Raw genomic sequence first — 15,284 nt, forward strand, 5'->3', positions numbered from 1 at the left:
TCCAGGTTGCCAAAGAAGCTCAAGCAGCCCCCGAGCATAGTTTATCTCGGGCTTCGCTGCTAAGGTTCGAATGACTTCCATTCGCCTACCAAGTGGCTATTCAGTTTCTATTGGCACACTCACTAGGTAGAAACCCGGTCAAATCAATGCAATAGGGCCGATCCAGAATATAACGCATGCCCGATGGACGCTGTTCCGAACATGATATATTTCAAAACATTGTAGGTAGAATTGCTGTAGCGAGGCCCGCGTTCTTCATTTCTGAGTTAATGAAGACGACACCTTAGAGTTTCCCTAGACTGCTAGCTTGGTCAATGATCGATTCCATCTATTTGGCCTCCGTTCTTGTGGCTACGTAGTACTACGTAGTACCGGAAAGACGGGAGTGGAGACTGGCACGATCAGATAAGATCATAACGCGCCCATTTTTTTCCGTGTTCCGTCTCTGCGGGGCGCTAAGACACCACACGTGTTCAGACTCCAGAAGATCAAAGTGCCTCGGATGAGATTTTGTGATCGGGAACTCTTGAAAAGCATTCTAGAAATGCATCGTACATAGTTCAAAGATGAAGACGACGAAGTCGAGAGAGAATTCAATTGATGCGAGGGCGAAATCACATGCTCGAGCTGAATCATCAAAATAAAGTGGGTAGCAAGAGCCAATCATACATGCAATTTAGTTACCGCGCTGTAACATCTGTACGATGTTACACCAGCCTAAAATAATGACTCAGCGTAATTAACGGACTGGATACCGTCAGGGGTAACGACCGGCAAGCCGGAAGTGCGGCCAGCCGCGATCATACGACGAACCTGCCATTCCTATGTGGCTGCCTTTCTGTGGTACCTCAGTCTATACAACCTCCCCTAATCTTCATGCATGGAGATTGGAAACCTTGGCTATTGACCCGATCGCTCTGCTTTATTTCACATCATTACGTCGTTTGCTGTGCATATCTTACCTTCCCCTTAACGCTGTAAGACGATCGCTCTTGCGCAAAGAACGAGATCGAGTAATCCACCGCGTCCCTTGGGCCCAATCCCAAGGTTGCCTGCACTAGGTCTACGTTAGGTGGGTACCTTACTTTATTCCGCCTACCGTCGCCCGTGGCTGTGACTCTAAGATTCCCCTCCTCGCAAGTCAGTCTTCTCTCGCACTGCAGAAGGTCCATTCCCACCGAAGCAACATAAATTCGTGTTTGAGTGTTAGACTTGACATTCGACCCAGTGAGTATCATATATCTCCTTGCCGCTGTCATAGAATTGCCGCTAGCCTCTATCGGCCTAGCTATCTGCTTCGCCTCGAAGGTAACTGTGCAGGCAGCTCAATTCCGTTCCTCTTAAGTACAGTGGCTTCCTCCTTCAAATAGAACTAATATCTCTGTCAGTGATAATTATCTGGACCGGCTTTCACATTAGTCGGACCTAGACCGCTACCGGTACTGGCCGAGGATCCAACCGCGGGATACCAGCCACGATCTCCGGCTCAAATATGGAGAAGGATTTCCAGCTCTTCTCTCCGCGGCAATCCAGTCTCGATGAGCCGCTAGGCGATGATCTATCAACTGCATATCCAATCGACGACAACATGAGCCAAGATTGGACTCAATGGATGCGATGGGACGAGCCAGTGTTTGCCGAAGGAGACCCGAAGCAGATGACCTCATCTTCAGACCTTCCATCTATATCCCCGCATACTGACTTGAGCTCCCCAAGTCAGTTGAACGACAAAGACTTCTCACCTAAACTTCCGCTCGGTTTGATGGAACTCCCGCCCGAGCCCAATGCCGGGAGCCACCTCGCATACCAACACAACACTCCAGGGCAGTCTTGGGACACGAGTCAGAAACGTCAATCAGGGTTGGTATCTCCGATCTCGAGTGTCGGGACCAGCCGAAAACGAAAGACAGGCAGCGAAGACGATGCCACCACAGTGACTGGACCAGTTCAACCCGGCAAGAAGATGCCCGCCAAAAAGCGAGCCCACAATGTTATTGAGAAGCGATATCGCGCCAACCTGAATGACAAAATTGCCGAACTCCGTGACAGTGTGCCCAGCCTTCGGCAGACCAAGAAGACAAATGGAGGTTCACACGATGACGATGACGAAGCGGATGGAGCCAATGCTGCGAACAAGCTGAACAAAGCATCCATTTTGTCGAAAGCGACGGAATACATAAAGCACCTGGAAATTCGCAATAGGCGTTTGGAAGACGAGAATACCGCGTTGAAGACTCGCCTCCGCCAAGTTGATAAGGCAGCGGATCAGGCGGTCACATCTTCAGCCTCAGTGTCATCGCCAAGTAACTACGCTGCTACAGACTCGGGCTTAGGTACATCGCCCAGTGTGTTTTCCCAGGCGGAAGAAATCTCCACCGAAAGTCCGCCCGCCTCACAAAGCCCACCAGAGGGTCTTCTTCCGGTCCCTGATGCATGGAAGCGCATGCGAGCTGAAGCTGCGAAGGAAGGAGCTTTTGCCGAGTCCTACATTAAATACCCCCCGTCGTCGTCCACCCATCAACTGCAGGATGCGAGAGAAAGCACATCCACCCGACGGTCAAGGATGCCCAACAAGTACATGTTGGGTGCACTTGCTGGTCTAATGGTTCTGGAAGGGCTGGGATCTGACGACTCAGAATCAGAATCAAAAGGCCTGTTTGCACTTCCCATGGGACTTCTCAGTCGTTTCCAAACACTCACATTTGGTCACTGGGATTTCTATCTGAAGCAGTTTTGGTACTCATGGCAGGCGCGCGCATTTTCTCATTTCCTCATCTTGGCATCTTTGATCCTTGCCAGTGCCTTCATTGTGTTTGTGTATTTATTCAATGCCCAACCGATGACGCAGCGTGGCCCACCCAAAAAGGACGCCGAGGGCCCGCCGGCGCATCTGACTGCCAGTGACTTCCGCCGACAGGCTTGGCTGACTAGCATGCAACGAGTCGGTGTACCGCGCCACAGGTTCTTCCGTGAGTGGTACGTTGTTACATCGAGATGCTTTGAGTACGTTCTGCGATGTGTGATGGGTTGGAAATTGTACTCCTGGGCCACCGGAATCACTGAGGAGGATGAGAAGGGGCGAGTCAAGACCTGGGATATCGCGATCGATGCTCAGCTGACTGGCGGCGATGCCGAGATTAGCAAGAGCCGTCTTGTGCTCACAATTTTTGCTGCTGGCACACTTCCCTGTACTCCGACGAGAATGATCATCAAGGCCTTGCATGTCCGCATTCTCTTGTGGAATGTTGGTGAAGCCGGTTCCTGGACCTTCCATGTATCCAATGACATTGCACGGGCCCTGGCCAGGTACCAATGGGGTGTGGCCCGCGAAGTCAATGATGTCCTTCCTGAAGGTCATCCTGACCAACTTCCTCCTCATCTTGCTGCCCTGGTCGAACTTGATTGCGATGATGTCATGATAGATAGCATCATCCAGCGTGCTGTGAACCTGACGTGGAACCGGCCCACTCAGGAAGGTACCGGTGACGATGAAGTTCTATTGGATGTTGTGGACGAGGACCCAGCTATCCAGTGTCCTGAAGATGCGCTTGCGGCTTGGTGGTCCAGTCATCTTCTACAGACCGCACTTCTCAACTACTTTGAAGCAAGTGGCAAGGGCCCTGTTTCCAAGGCAAGCCGTGATACATTCAAGGAAAAAATTCGTATGGCTCTTGATGTCGCACCACGATTGTCTGCCGCGTATACTCGTGCGCTGGTAATGAAAGCAGTATTCTTTGAACAGAACCGCATTGAGAATGTTGGAGCTGTCCTTGCTGCCCTACCAAAGGAAAAACGAAAAGAAAGTCAGAGTCAGTCGTCCAACTTCCTTGATTCCTCCCTGCCCGTTTCCGTGCGCGACGAAATCTCCATTGCAGTGCGCTGTGCTATGATTGCCGCCATCGTCACTGCACGATCCGCAGGTGACGTCTGTTCGCTGCCCGAGTCTTTCACGATCCAAAAGGCCATCACCTGGTTCAATCATCTTCCGATCGATCCAGTCGAGTTCTCCTTACTGGGATTCTCATCTGTCTATCACCTTCTTCACCTCCTTGCCTCGGACATAGATTATATCGCGTCATCCGACTCATCCTCACCCTCAACCGCCGCTTCAGAAGCCACCTCCTCCGCAGATGACGAAGCTGAGGATAAGCCCCGCCTGACCCGCAAATTGTCCATCTGTCCCCGCGATATCCCCAATCTCGGGCGGGTATCCGCAGAGCTCATATATTGGGCCCGCAATGCCTACACCCCCGCTTTCTACGGCTTTTCGTCGACTCTTGTTGATGTGATCGTCAAGTCTTGCACGGAAATTTGCGAAAATGCAGGTATCAACGTTGAAGACTATCTGCGCACCGCTCCTGAAAAAGCTTCGAGCAAGAAACGTCGAAGTGGTCGACGCAGGGGAGAATCACGATCGTCCCAAAGCGATGCCGATCAAGATCAGGTTGAATGCTCTGTTTCAAGGCCAGCTCTTCGTCGGGAACGATCAGCTAGCAATGACACAGGCTATGGCAGCCTCTCTTTCGAGGAAGATTCACAGGAAACCTCTGCTACTCCTCTCAATTCGCAGCCGGTGCCTGCTTGAGATAGTCAACGGTGGTCCAGACATGAGTTCTGCATATCAACCCAATAATGACCCCGGCGTTTTAGGCTGCTTGCATTTTCATATTGTTACGGTGAAGGACTACTCTGTTCGTATATGAGCCCTCGGATTGGGATGGCATCGGTAATAGCGTATTTACACAGGCGTTAACATTGAATAGAAGATTGTCATCATTGCCAATATAGCCAAATCCTACATTTTAATCCCAATCCGGGTAAAGTCGATCCTCAGCGTCCGCTAAGTAGGTCCCCTGCTATCGAGAATATCAATGCCTTAATCGCTTCTCAACGAAGATTAGAAAAGCACACTACAAAGACTACAGTGAGTGCGCCTCAACGCTCAGGATCTGTCTTCACCGAGGCTCCCAAATTAGACTTTTGTACAGCCGTCGAGCTATTTTTGGATCGTCTGTGGTACCTGAAGACCCTAATCTGATGAATAGTCAAGGAGTTGCCTCAATAGTCGATGCCTTCTTATCACTTTCGCAAAGAATTATATTCTTCAATCCAGGATGTGATGCCGAGCACAGGGGCACTAACAGGCCGCCATGATATGAGCCCAATCACTGCCTAAGCACTAAGGCCACGCCATACATGCAGTTGAAGTGGCGAGGCTACTTGGCAATTCCGATCCGGCTCTATCGTCGGCGCTTCACTGCCGTCTGTGCGGAAATCTCAACCTTCGGCCGGGGTCTGAACCATCGGCCGGGGACATCTCTCATCCAATTGCTCAGTTGGCCCTTCGGCATTTGCAGTGGATAGCCCCAGAGCGGGACTTTGACTTTCTAAGTGGGTTCCTCTACAAAATGCACCGTCGATCTCGGGGCTGCATGCAACAGTTCTTGCCTTTCAACGCTTGGCATCACCAGCTACTTCACTACACGCCGACGAGACTCCGGTCATTGTAAGAGTTATGTGCTACACAAGACTACGTGTATATCAAACAGCCATGTACAAGACGCCGTCGACGACATCGGCATCTCCGATGATGTCGCAGCAGGGATTGGAGGCCACATGACCCTATTCGCGAGTTTTCCGGTTCTTTACATGCTCAAATTCTCTGTAGCAAGATCTGGGCTCTTTCAGACCCCTTGGTTTATTGTCAAAATGATGCAAAGTGCCAGTCGCGCTGCGACTATCGCCCCGTTTTAGGCAATTGCTGATCTGGACTGGTGGCTGGCGCATGCAAGAGACTAGACCTGCTGGAACTGACTACTGACGAGTCTTGAAGACAGAGTTAGACAAAGTCGTTTGGTAATGGTAGGCAGTGATCTGGTGGTATTCTGTTCACAGGGGCTTCTGAGGTATTCACGGTGGCTAAATGGCCAGATCATGGAGGTCATTCGCCTCAATATTCTGGGCGTTGTGTGTCCAGCTGCCATTGCGTCACAGTTGCTACGCTACAATTGCTGCCTCGAACTGGAGCATTGTTTTCCAGCGTTGCAGTTGCGTCCCTTTGGGCCGCGAATCCTGCTCCACATTAACTAGATGGTTGAAGGGATGACGTTTTGATATTGGGGAGTTCTGTCAATCGAAGGCTTTAGATATCGTGATCTGGTTAACTTGAAGCCAGAAAGCTGAGTGATACTAACTGCTATATCCTTAGTTAGTCTCTTCTGATGTTTCTATTTTACCCCATGAGCGAATGGGGAATGAAGCATTCCGGAGGCGGCCATCAACATTCCGAAAACGGATCACCCGAGACAACAATGACTTGCGTCTAGACCAAAGTTATCCTCTTTTTTTTTCTTTCCAGAACATCAAAATTCAATTCAGCACTGACATCACCCACATCTTCCAATGGGGTTGTGACAGGACAATCATCAGGGATCTGCATTCCTAACCAATTACCGCGCGCGTCTCCTCGCGCCTCCAATACAGCCCTAACTGTCCACCTATACCGATGCCTTCTCTGCCAAATCCAGCGTTACATCCACCATGTGAGACACAATTGTGTCCACATGGTCTGAAACGTGACGATGCGTTCGTCCGCCTGTCAGCAAGAATAAGCTTGCAGACCTGTCAGGGGTCCATGACGGCATCCACTGCATGACTACACTGGAAGGCCAGTACTACAATGATGATCTGGACTTGGAATCCTTCCCCCACACTCCCCCGACGCAATTTATAGCGTCATCCCGTCAAACGTCTTGAATTCCTGTTGCCCTTCTTTTCGTCGTGAGCACATAAACATAAGGAGTCGCTGGATACTCCACGTTCGGTCTGGCTGGCAGTCATCCTTACCCAGTGGATCTGCAGCTCGACCTCTTTGTGCCTCTTCGAATGGAAAAATGGGTGTTGAACTCCCAGGAAATGGCCCAGGGGAACGCCCTATGGACCCTGCGATTGCCGTGCCCCTGTTCGTCGTCGGTGGACTAGTCGCAACCTTGTTCGTCTGGAAATCTACCATTCGCCTCCGACATCGTCGACGATCACAACTAGCTCTAGAAGGAGCCGACCAGACACAGCTGTCCCAGACGAATAAACTGAATGCAGCACTGAAGAAACACTTCCTATATGCGCCGCTATGGGGCAATCGTCACAGTCGCGAGTTCCGCTTCCTGCGACTACATATGGGATCGCTACCATTGCGACTCGAGATGCTTTGCTTGTTGGTATATCTCAGCCTCAACATTATCTTCGTTGTTGTGAAAGTGGATTGGTGGCTGGACGATTACTCCACGAAGATGTTTCAGCTCAAGTACGCCGCGGGACACCTGGCGGTCATGAATACACCGGGCTTGGTCCTGTCTGGAGGGCGAAACAATCCACTAGTCATAATGCTAGGGATCTCATTCGATGCCTTCAACTTCATGCATCGGTGGGTAGGACGTGTCATCGCAGCTAATGCGGTCGTTCACATGGGCGCCGTGCTAGCTGATCAAGCATATCAACGTGAGTCGTCTCGAGGTTACAGAGATTAGCATATACTAATATCGGAGATAGATGGTACGGACTACATCATGTACGCTCTTTGGCAACAGAAACTTTACATATGCGGCCTTATCGTATGTATAGCAATCCCCTCGAAATGCAATGAACGATCTGACGGGAATGTACACAGGCTTTCCTCGGATTCATCTTCATCGTCATTCAATCCCTGTCGCCGGCCCGACATGCCTTCTACGAACTCTTCCTCCATCTGCACATAGCGCTGGCCGTGTTGTCTTTCGTGGCCCTCTGGTATCACCTTCAGAACCTGCTACAACAACGCGTGCTACTAGGCACCCTGATCCTATGGGGTCTCGATCGTGCCGGCCGGCTCGGAATCTTACTTTGGAGAAACCTCAGCACAACCCCCACAACCGCGACTGTCGAGGTCCTGCCTGGGTCCGTTGCTCGTGTCGACATCGCCGTGGCTCGGTCATGGCGTTTCCGCCCTGGCCAGTACATGTACCTTTACATGCCATGTCTCGGCCTGTGGACATCACATCCCTTCACTGTTGCATGGACGTCCGGATCAGGTTCTACGGATGTGGATGAGAAGCGCAGCTCGAGTGACTCATTACGAACCCTCGTGGGACGTTCGCAAACGACGACGACGATGTCCATCCTGATCAAAGGCAAGGACGGGTTCACGAAAAAGCTGATCCAGAAGGCGGAAGAATCCCCCGATGGACGTATCGAGGCTATGGCCTTGGCCGAGGGTCCATTTGGAGGCATTCATTCTCTCGCCTCATACGGAACTCTATTGCTGATTGCCGGCGGCATTGGCATCACGCACCCAATGTCTTATCTCAACGAGGTTGTCTCCAACTTCACCGAGCAGAAAACAGCTACTCGTAAAGTTCGCCTGATATGGATTGTTCGCAGTCTAGGTACTTTTCCATCCCACCCCCATTATTATCCCAGAGTCATGCAACTAACATCGAAATAGACCATCTTACCTGGATCCAAACTTTCATGGATGACATACTAGGCCAGGTTCCTTTAACAAGCCCGATGAATATGAACGGGCGCTCTTATTTCCAATTCCCGCGCCTTCACCTCTCCATAAGCCTTTATGTCACCGCACACAAGGATAACGTCGAGGAATACCTCCCTCAGATGGGTATGCCTTGGATGCAGCATGCCCCGCCCAACGTGCCTGTTACTGTTCATCACGGCAAGCCGTGTATGCAGGCCTTACTGGAGAAAGAGAAGTCGGAGCAGATTGGTGCAATGGCGGTTAGCGTCTGTGGTCCTGGTGGCCTGGGCGATAGTGTGCGGGAGGCTGTTAGGAATGTACAGGGGGAGAAGACGGTTGACCTCTTTGAAGAGGCGTTTTCGTGGTAGATAACCCATTTTACCTATGTTTATAGATGGATATAGTTTCTTGCAGTTTGGCGTTAGTTTCTTGATATACACCATTTTCAATGAAATTGAATATATGAAGTCTAAACTTTCTCAGTGTCGTTTTGCATGCATGGAATGGCTGAGCGGATGGATGCCCGCCAACTGGAGAATTTTGTCATTCGATCTATGTCCATCTATTCGAACATTCCGGCGCATGGCCAAAATACATACAGGACCTGGAAAAGACACCAAAAGGCATCTAAGAGTCACACAACCACAACAGTAATATTCACATTACTCAATTTGAGGTGTCGACCTGCGCAACCGCCCACTGAAACAGCTCAGCAATGGAGTTACTCACAGCCGCCGTCCTAGGAATCTCATGCCCACCGCCATGATCATAAGTGCGACGTTTCTCCAGTTCACAAATACCAGACAAATGCACACCAGCTGCATAACGCGGATCCTTCGAGCCGTAAATATGCACAGTCGGTACGTCAATCCGGTACGGGCTGGCGATCTCATTCCGCAACTGGTCCTCAGATAGCCCACCAGACAGAGACTTCAACCCCGTCCAGCGATCCGCGCCGCGCTCCAAAACCGCCGACGAGCCAGCCTGTAAAGCCAGAGCAGACCTGGACGCAATATCGCGTTCGCGCGCCGCGGCAGAAACATGGAATCCCATTTCCTCGAGAACAGACAACGAAGCGCCGCCGCAGATGAAGATGGCTGCTTTGAATGGGGGCGGGAGGTGGGGTGTTTCTTCCTGGTGGAATAGGAGCATACTGGAGCCTAGCACGCAGCCCTGGGAAAACATGAGTGCGATGTCGTAAGGGCCGTTCTTGGCAATGTGCTCATTTAGCCAGCTGTGCGTGGCGCGGATGGCGTCGACGCTGTCATTTTCCCAGAAGGAGTAGTAGGGTGGGCCATAGAAGAGATCTATGCCTGCGGCTGGGTCGCTTTTGAATGGCCCATTGATGAAATCAAATTGTACGTCGTCGGGAAGTTTGGCGCGGAATGTGGCTGCGCTGGTGAGATTAGTTTGTCGTTTGGGGGGTTTTTGTTTTCGGGGCAGGCTAACAGATCTGGGAGCGGAATATGGTGCCGCTGGTTCCCTTGCCGTGGAGGCAAAGCACCTTCATGGCTGGGACTTGGGTGGCGTGTAGAGAGTTTGGGAGGAATAGTGTGGTGGTGGGACTGAGCTGGAGTCTGGAGGGGTTCTTGATGCCGAGCACTGACCCCGCGATATGCGGCTGGAGATAATAGCTCTAAGCTCGTAAGGGTCGCAAGTTCAGGCAAAATTCCGTTTTTGCTAGTGAAAAGACTTAGACCAGCTCACGGGAGCATTGAAACACGAGAAAGAGGTTTTCTGTCATTCTGAAGTGCGGAAGATCTGAGTTTCGCCTGTCAATGCCATGCAGATGGGCCAAGACCCCTTGCGCCTTGCACCATGAGGCACTTACACCGACTAACTATGGACAGAGTTATCTCTGCAGAACCCGACAGAAGTAAATATGATATACCGGAGGTCTATCCGGGAAATCAGCTGTAGTAATTGAAGCACATAATTCACCAGTTGGCCCTATTCACCAGTTGCCTTCTCACCTACCGGTATCTTTCCAATCTCTCCAATTACAAAGCGACGTCGATATTGAAGGAAAAGGAAGAAATTGATGGTTGATGACCGAAAAAGAAAAGGCCTTCGACCACCTTCGGCCCTCTTCCATACCTACAACGTACTCATTCAGCTTATGAAGCTGCTGCTTATGCCTAGGTTTTATTCTGTAAGCGTGATGATCTTTATAACTTGATACTTACTGACCAAGATCCATGGATGTACCATACCTAGTGACCCTGCCTATTCAGAAGGTCAAATGTACTGTCCTATGGAGATATCTTAGCTAGTAGTAGCAGAATACTAACTGTACACAGACGACTCTCACACGGGCCACATTTGACTCGGCCGTAGGGCGTAGAGTGGATCTCGGGGAATGTCCCGAGATCCCGTCCCAAGCATTTGTCATTGCGTCATGGACCTGGAGATAACTAACTATCGCCATTTGTAATCGGCAGTTTAGCTGTTTAACTCCGATTCTCCGTAGGATGAGACTATTTAAATACTTCATATCTCCCCGTGGTTTCTCGATTCTGTGTCTCTACTTTAAAACTCAACCATGGCTACCATGAAAGCAATTATCATTACCCAACCCCAGACCGAGGGCTTGGTCACCGATCGACCCCTCCCCAAGCTTCGCGATGACTATCTGCTTGTCAAGACCGTCAGTGTGGGCTTGAACCCCACAGACTGGAAGCATATCGCCTACCTCTCCCCTCCCGGTGTCCTTGTTGGTTGCGACTACTCAGGCATTGTCGAGGAGGTCGGCAAAGATGTCAAAAAGAAGTTCAAGAAAGGTGACCGAGTATGCGGCTTTGTTCACGGTGCCAATGCCGTTCAGCCCGAAGATGGCGCATTCGCCGAGTACATCGTCGCCAAGGGCGACCTGCAATGGAAGATCCCCGAGCACATGAGCTTCCAAGAGGCCGCCACCCTCGGCGTGGGCCTCAACACAGTCACCCAGGGTCTGTACCAGAGTTTGAAGCTTGCACCACCCACCAAGCCGATCAAGGATGCGACTCCCATCCTAATCTACGGCGGCTCAACCGCGACCGGTACCCTGGCCATTCAATTTGCCAAGCTATCGGGCTACAAGGTCCTGACCACTTGCTCCCCTCGCAACTTCGATTTGGTTCGCAGTCTTGGCGCCGACGAGGTCTACGACTACAATGACGCCGAAGCCCCTGCCTCGATCCGCAAGTCCACTGATAACAAGCTGAGGCTGGTGTTCGACTGCATTTCGCTCGAGTCTAGCGCTGCGTTCTGCGACAACGCTATCTCCACAGATGGCGGCGAATATAGCGCCCTGTTGTCCGTCAACATCGCCCGTGAGAATGTCAACGACCGGTTTACCATCGCCTATACTGCAATGGGTGAGGCCTTTAACTTCGGCGATACTCCCTGGCCCGCTAAGCCGGAAGACAAAGCCTTCAATGAGAATTTCTCTGCCACCGTTATCGATGATCTACTCACTCAAGGAAAGATCAAGGTTCACCCCTTGAAGGTCGGCCAGGATGGATTTAAGGGCGTCATCGAGGGTCTGAAGCTGCTCAAGGAAAACAAGGTCAGCGGCGAGAAGTTGGTCTACAATGTTTCTGAGACTCCATGAGCGCCTTGGAAGACACTATTACCTGTCTATTACATGATTAGCATACCACGAAGCCGTCGTACTTATTTTAACTTCATCCTCCTATGTTTTTCATATCGTATCTTCCAATCATAGAGAGTGTCGGCATAGATTTCCCTAAAATAAGCTTTGAATCTCGCTTTCCACCTGCCGCCTCCGTGGGTTCATCTGTAACTGGTTATCGATCAGCCATCTTTCTCCGGTCAACATACATCTCGCAGGGGTTTCTTGTGCCATCCTTTGAGACAACGGGCGCCATTTTTGCTCGTTTATTATCAACGGCGACTATTACTCGACGTATGCATCCTCCCGATGACGATCGTTACCATGTTGAGTTAACCTCGCAGATGCGATACCACGGTGAGACTACGCCCACTGCACTAACTGCACCAAGCATTTACCTATTAGACAAAAAGGTCATAGCCTAGTCAATTCCTGGAATTAGCTTGACTGCATCATATCGGATCTATAATCTTTTAGGCGAAATCTAGTAATGGAGACAAGGTAACTATCTCCGTTCCATGGAGATACCTAATCTCCGTACGTATATGATTCAAGGCCTCACCCAATATGACTATACTCATTACGATGTCCAGTACATACGACCATAGGGTGTGGAAAACAGGGCTTCCCGTCCGCTCAGCCGTACTTAAGCCACACGCCGGTGAGTTAGTAGTTGGGTGGGTGACCACCAGCGAATCCTCACTGTTGTATGTTTTTTGCTTCTACCTTTTTCCTGCTTTTTGCAATTGTATCCTGTCTAACATAACTCCGTATATTGAAAGCCTAAGACAACAGAAAGTCAAGCCTAGTTCTCGGATACAAGTTATGCCGTTCCGAAGTATATCGCGTGCCAACTACAACCCTAGGTAGTGGATACATATGACAACATCAAAATAAAAGACTGCAAATCGAGCCATTGATATGTGCTGTTTATAGTTAAAAATAGCAGGAGATGAATCTGCAATAGGTTTAGGAATTTTAGTAGTACCCGCAGAGGTTCCAATTAAGAACATTGGAAGGTCAAGTCGACCTCCCATCCAGGATCCTCCGCCGTAAATGCGATCCGGCAAGACGCACTGCTTACTTTGACTCCAAGGGTTCTTTGGTGGACTGGTCAGAAGCCCATTGGAAAGGATATTTTAATGGGAACCCAAATCTCAACCCTGCGCACGTGGAATTTCGTGCGATGCCTTGCCATCACTCTTTCGTATCGAAACCGCGTTTGGAAGTGTACGAGGTACATAGTAGGAACGTGGGTGTTAGAGAAGTGTGTGATTGATAACGCTAACTGAGCGAGGGAGTCCAAAGTGGGTATGTTCTGTCTACGGCCATACACCACCTGCGGACAGGAAGAACCCATGAAATTCACGCCGGCAGCAAGAAAAGGAAGAAACGAAAAATACGTACCTGGAGCATGAACAGGAAGAAGCCGTCATTAATAATAATAGTGAAGTAGAGCAAGTTTTTTCGTCACGGACGATGTTGTTGAGAAGAACCTTAGGGCTGCTAAGCGGGAAGGAGACTCATGCGCTGCAGTGCTCGGGTGGCTACTAGCCGCAATTGGTCTATCTCAAGATACACCATCGCATTAGGAGGCCCATTACGCGTCGGATCTGGCAAGAGATGACGGCCGAACACTTCTCGGCGGGTCAGGTTAAGTCGTTGGGAAGTTGGGGTTTGAGGGGGGATCGGGAAAACATCCTAAACGCTGTTAGTCAGTCGATTGAATAAACCAGAGGTCTTGAACATACTTCTCGCTGGCGACGCACTGGCATGCCGTTTCTATCACGAACATAAAGGTCGACAAAGCCGCTCACGAGTCTCGTCCGGGGGTGAAGTTGCCATTTGAGGATCACAACGGCACTAATGGCCCCATCACCACCGACTAGCAGGAGGTCCATATCATCCATAAGGTGATTCCATGACTCGCTCCATCCAGACTCCATCACAAGGGATGGGAGAAGATCGTTATTTGTCCGAATGAAGAAATCAGGTTCTTTCCGGGAACAACTATAGGGGCCTGATCGGAACTCAAGGGCTACGAGAGTTTAGTAAGGAGTCGATTAAGAGAAGCGTAGGATAACTTACTCGTGCCCACTAGTGTTTCAATTTGGGTTTGTTCATAACCAGTTAAATCCCCAGTATCCCGCAAGGAAATCTCGGAAACACGCCACCAAGTTTGAACACAATCATGTAATACCGTCGGCATAATTCTGATTCGTAAAACCTTGGTGCAAGAATTGTAATTTTTCCTGAGTGAATCAGTGTTAAAGGAGTCGACGAGAGAGCTTACATGCGTTGACTTACCGCGTTGAGTATCCGTCCCTTGTTTGGTTAATCGAGTCCACTGTCTGTTCCCCCCACGACGAGCTCACATTTTCGAAAACCAGCATTTGAGGATTCGATGCGCATTGGATTGTGTCGCGGACGTGAGACTCAAAGTCTAACTGATCAACAAATTTGTTCGCACAAGTCGTGATCATTGTTAGAGAAGGTTCTGGGCTGACTTTGGGGGAAAGGTTGGGTTCGAGAGGGTGCGACATGGTGGGCTGTTAGATGTGGTTCAAATGTTGCGGAAAGAGTTACGGCGAGAGGAGGAGGAAAGATCGACCCATGTAGAGGACACTAGCTTATCAAGGTATGTGGGGAGATAAGCTAAGCTTGATAGGTCACATGACCCCGGTGGGTATCGCGTCGTTAGCAGGAAGATGTGTCGATTGCTGAAACGATCCTGCCGGGAGGACAGTGATTGGAGGACACATTGAACCCATTGTAGAGTTCTCTGCGGCTTTCCTTTTTTGTCCAGTCGCTGGTTCTCCTGAGGTCGGCATAGAGCTGCTCGCAAACATTGTCAGGGTCCAGGGACATCAGCGTGGGTCTCGAGAACCCCACCTTGCTCCACATACCCATGTTTTCTAAGGATCTATTCCATTTTTGAGCAGATCCAGGCCCATCTCCAGGTAAGCAATATTGATACGGGTCTGGATGACTTGGATTGATTTACTGTATGGCCGGAAAAAACTTTGAATGACGAGCATACAAGTCTTGGTCATCAGTGTCCGTTAGTATTAGTCCTTTGGGTAGTTAGTTATGGCAGTCTTTTCAGGCCGGTGTCCTACATCGCATTTTGCCAGCCGTATCATTAGTGAGAAAGATAGCCCG

The 15,284-nt window shown here is 50.2% G+C and overlaps 5 protein-coding genes across 5 annotated transcripts; 3 read left to right on the top strand and 2 right to left on the bottom strand.

Annotated features, from left to right (window-relative positions):
- Window positions 1-1,492: 1,492 nt before the first annotated feature.
- On the top strand, window positions 1,493-4,585 carry N7515_008285 (basic helix-loop-helix domain-containing protein; the record flags this gene model as incomplete). Its single annotated transcript, XM_056669029.1, has 1 exon — window positions 1,493-4,585. One exon carries the CDS (start codon window positions 1,493-1,495, stop codon window positions 4,583-4,585), a length of 3,093 nt encoding a protein of 1,030 aa, XP_056518859.1.
- Window positions 4,586-6,893: 2,308 nt separating this feature from the next.
- N7515_008286 (ferric reductase family protein) lies at window positions 6,894-8,877 on the top strand (the record flags this gene model as incomplete). Its single annotated transcript, XM_056669030.1, has 4 exons — window positions 6,894-7,497; window positions 7,549-7,610; window positions 7,667-8,420; window positions 8,480-8,877. The coding sequence occupies 4 exons, from the start codon at window positions 6,894-6,896 to the stop codon at window positions 8,875-8,877; spliced, it is 1,818 nt and encodes a 605-aa protein (XP_056518860.1).
- A 298-nt stretch (window positions 8,878-9,175) lies between these two features.
- Window positions 9,176-10,019, bottom strand: N7515_008287 (putative EF-hand calcium-binding domain protein; the record flags this gene model as incomplete). Its single annotated transcript, XM_056669031.1, has 2 exons — window positions 9,176-9,900; window positions 9,959-10,019. The coding sequence occupies 2 exons, from the start codon at window positions 10,017-10,019 to the stop codon at window positions 9,176-9,178; spliced, it is 786 nt and encodes a 261-aa protein (XP_056518861.1).
- Window positions 10,020-11,051: 1,032 nt separating this feature from the next.
- On the top strand, window positions 11,052-12,101 carry N7515_008288 (zinc-binding alcohol dehydrogenase family protein; the record flags this gene model as incomplete). The annotated part of the gene is made up of 1 exon (XM_056669032.1): window positions 11,052-12,101. The coding sequence occupies one exon, from the start codon at window positions 11,052-11,054 to the stop codon at window positions 12,099-12,101; it is 1,050 nt and encodes a 349-aa protein (XP_056518862.1).
- Window positions 12,102-13,628: 1,527 nt separating this feature from the next.
- N7515_008289 (uncharacterized protein) lies at window positions 13,629-14,665 on the bottom strand (the record flags this gene model as incomplete). The annotated part of the gene is made up of 4 exons (XM_056669033.1): window positions 13,629-13,823; window positions 13,874-14,160; window positions 14,211-14,374; window positions 14,430-14,665. The coding sequence occupies 4 exons, from the start codon at window positions 14,663-14,665 to the stop codon at window positions 13,629-13,631; spliced, it is 882 nt and encodes a 293-aa protein (XP_056518863.1).
- Between the last annotated feature and the right edge of the window lie 619 nt (window positions 14,666-15,284).

The sequence above is a fragment of the Penicillium bovifimosum genome (genome assembly GCF_028826915.1).
Source record: "Penicillium bovifimosum strain IBT 22155 chromosome Unknown utg000006l_segment0_segment0, whole genome shotgun sequence".
In the NCBI taxonomy this organism is placed as follows: domain Eukaryota; kingdom Fungi; phylum Ascomycota; class Eurotiomycetes; order Eurotiales; family Aspergillaceae; genus Penicillium; species Penicillium bovifimosum.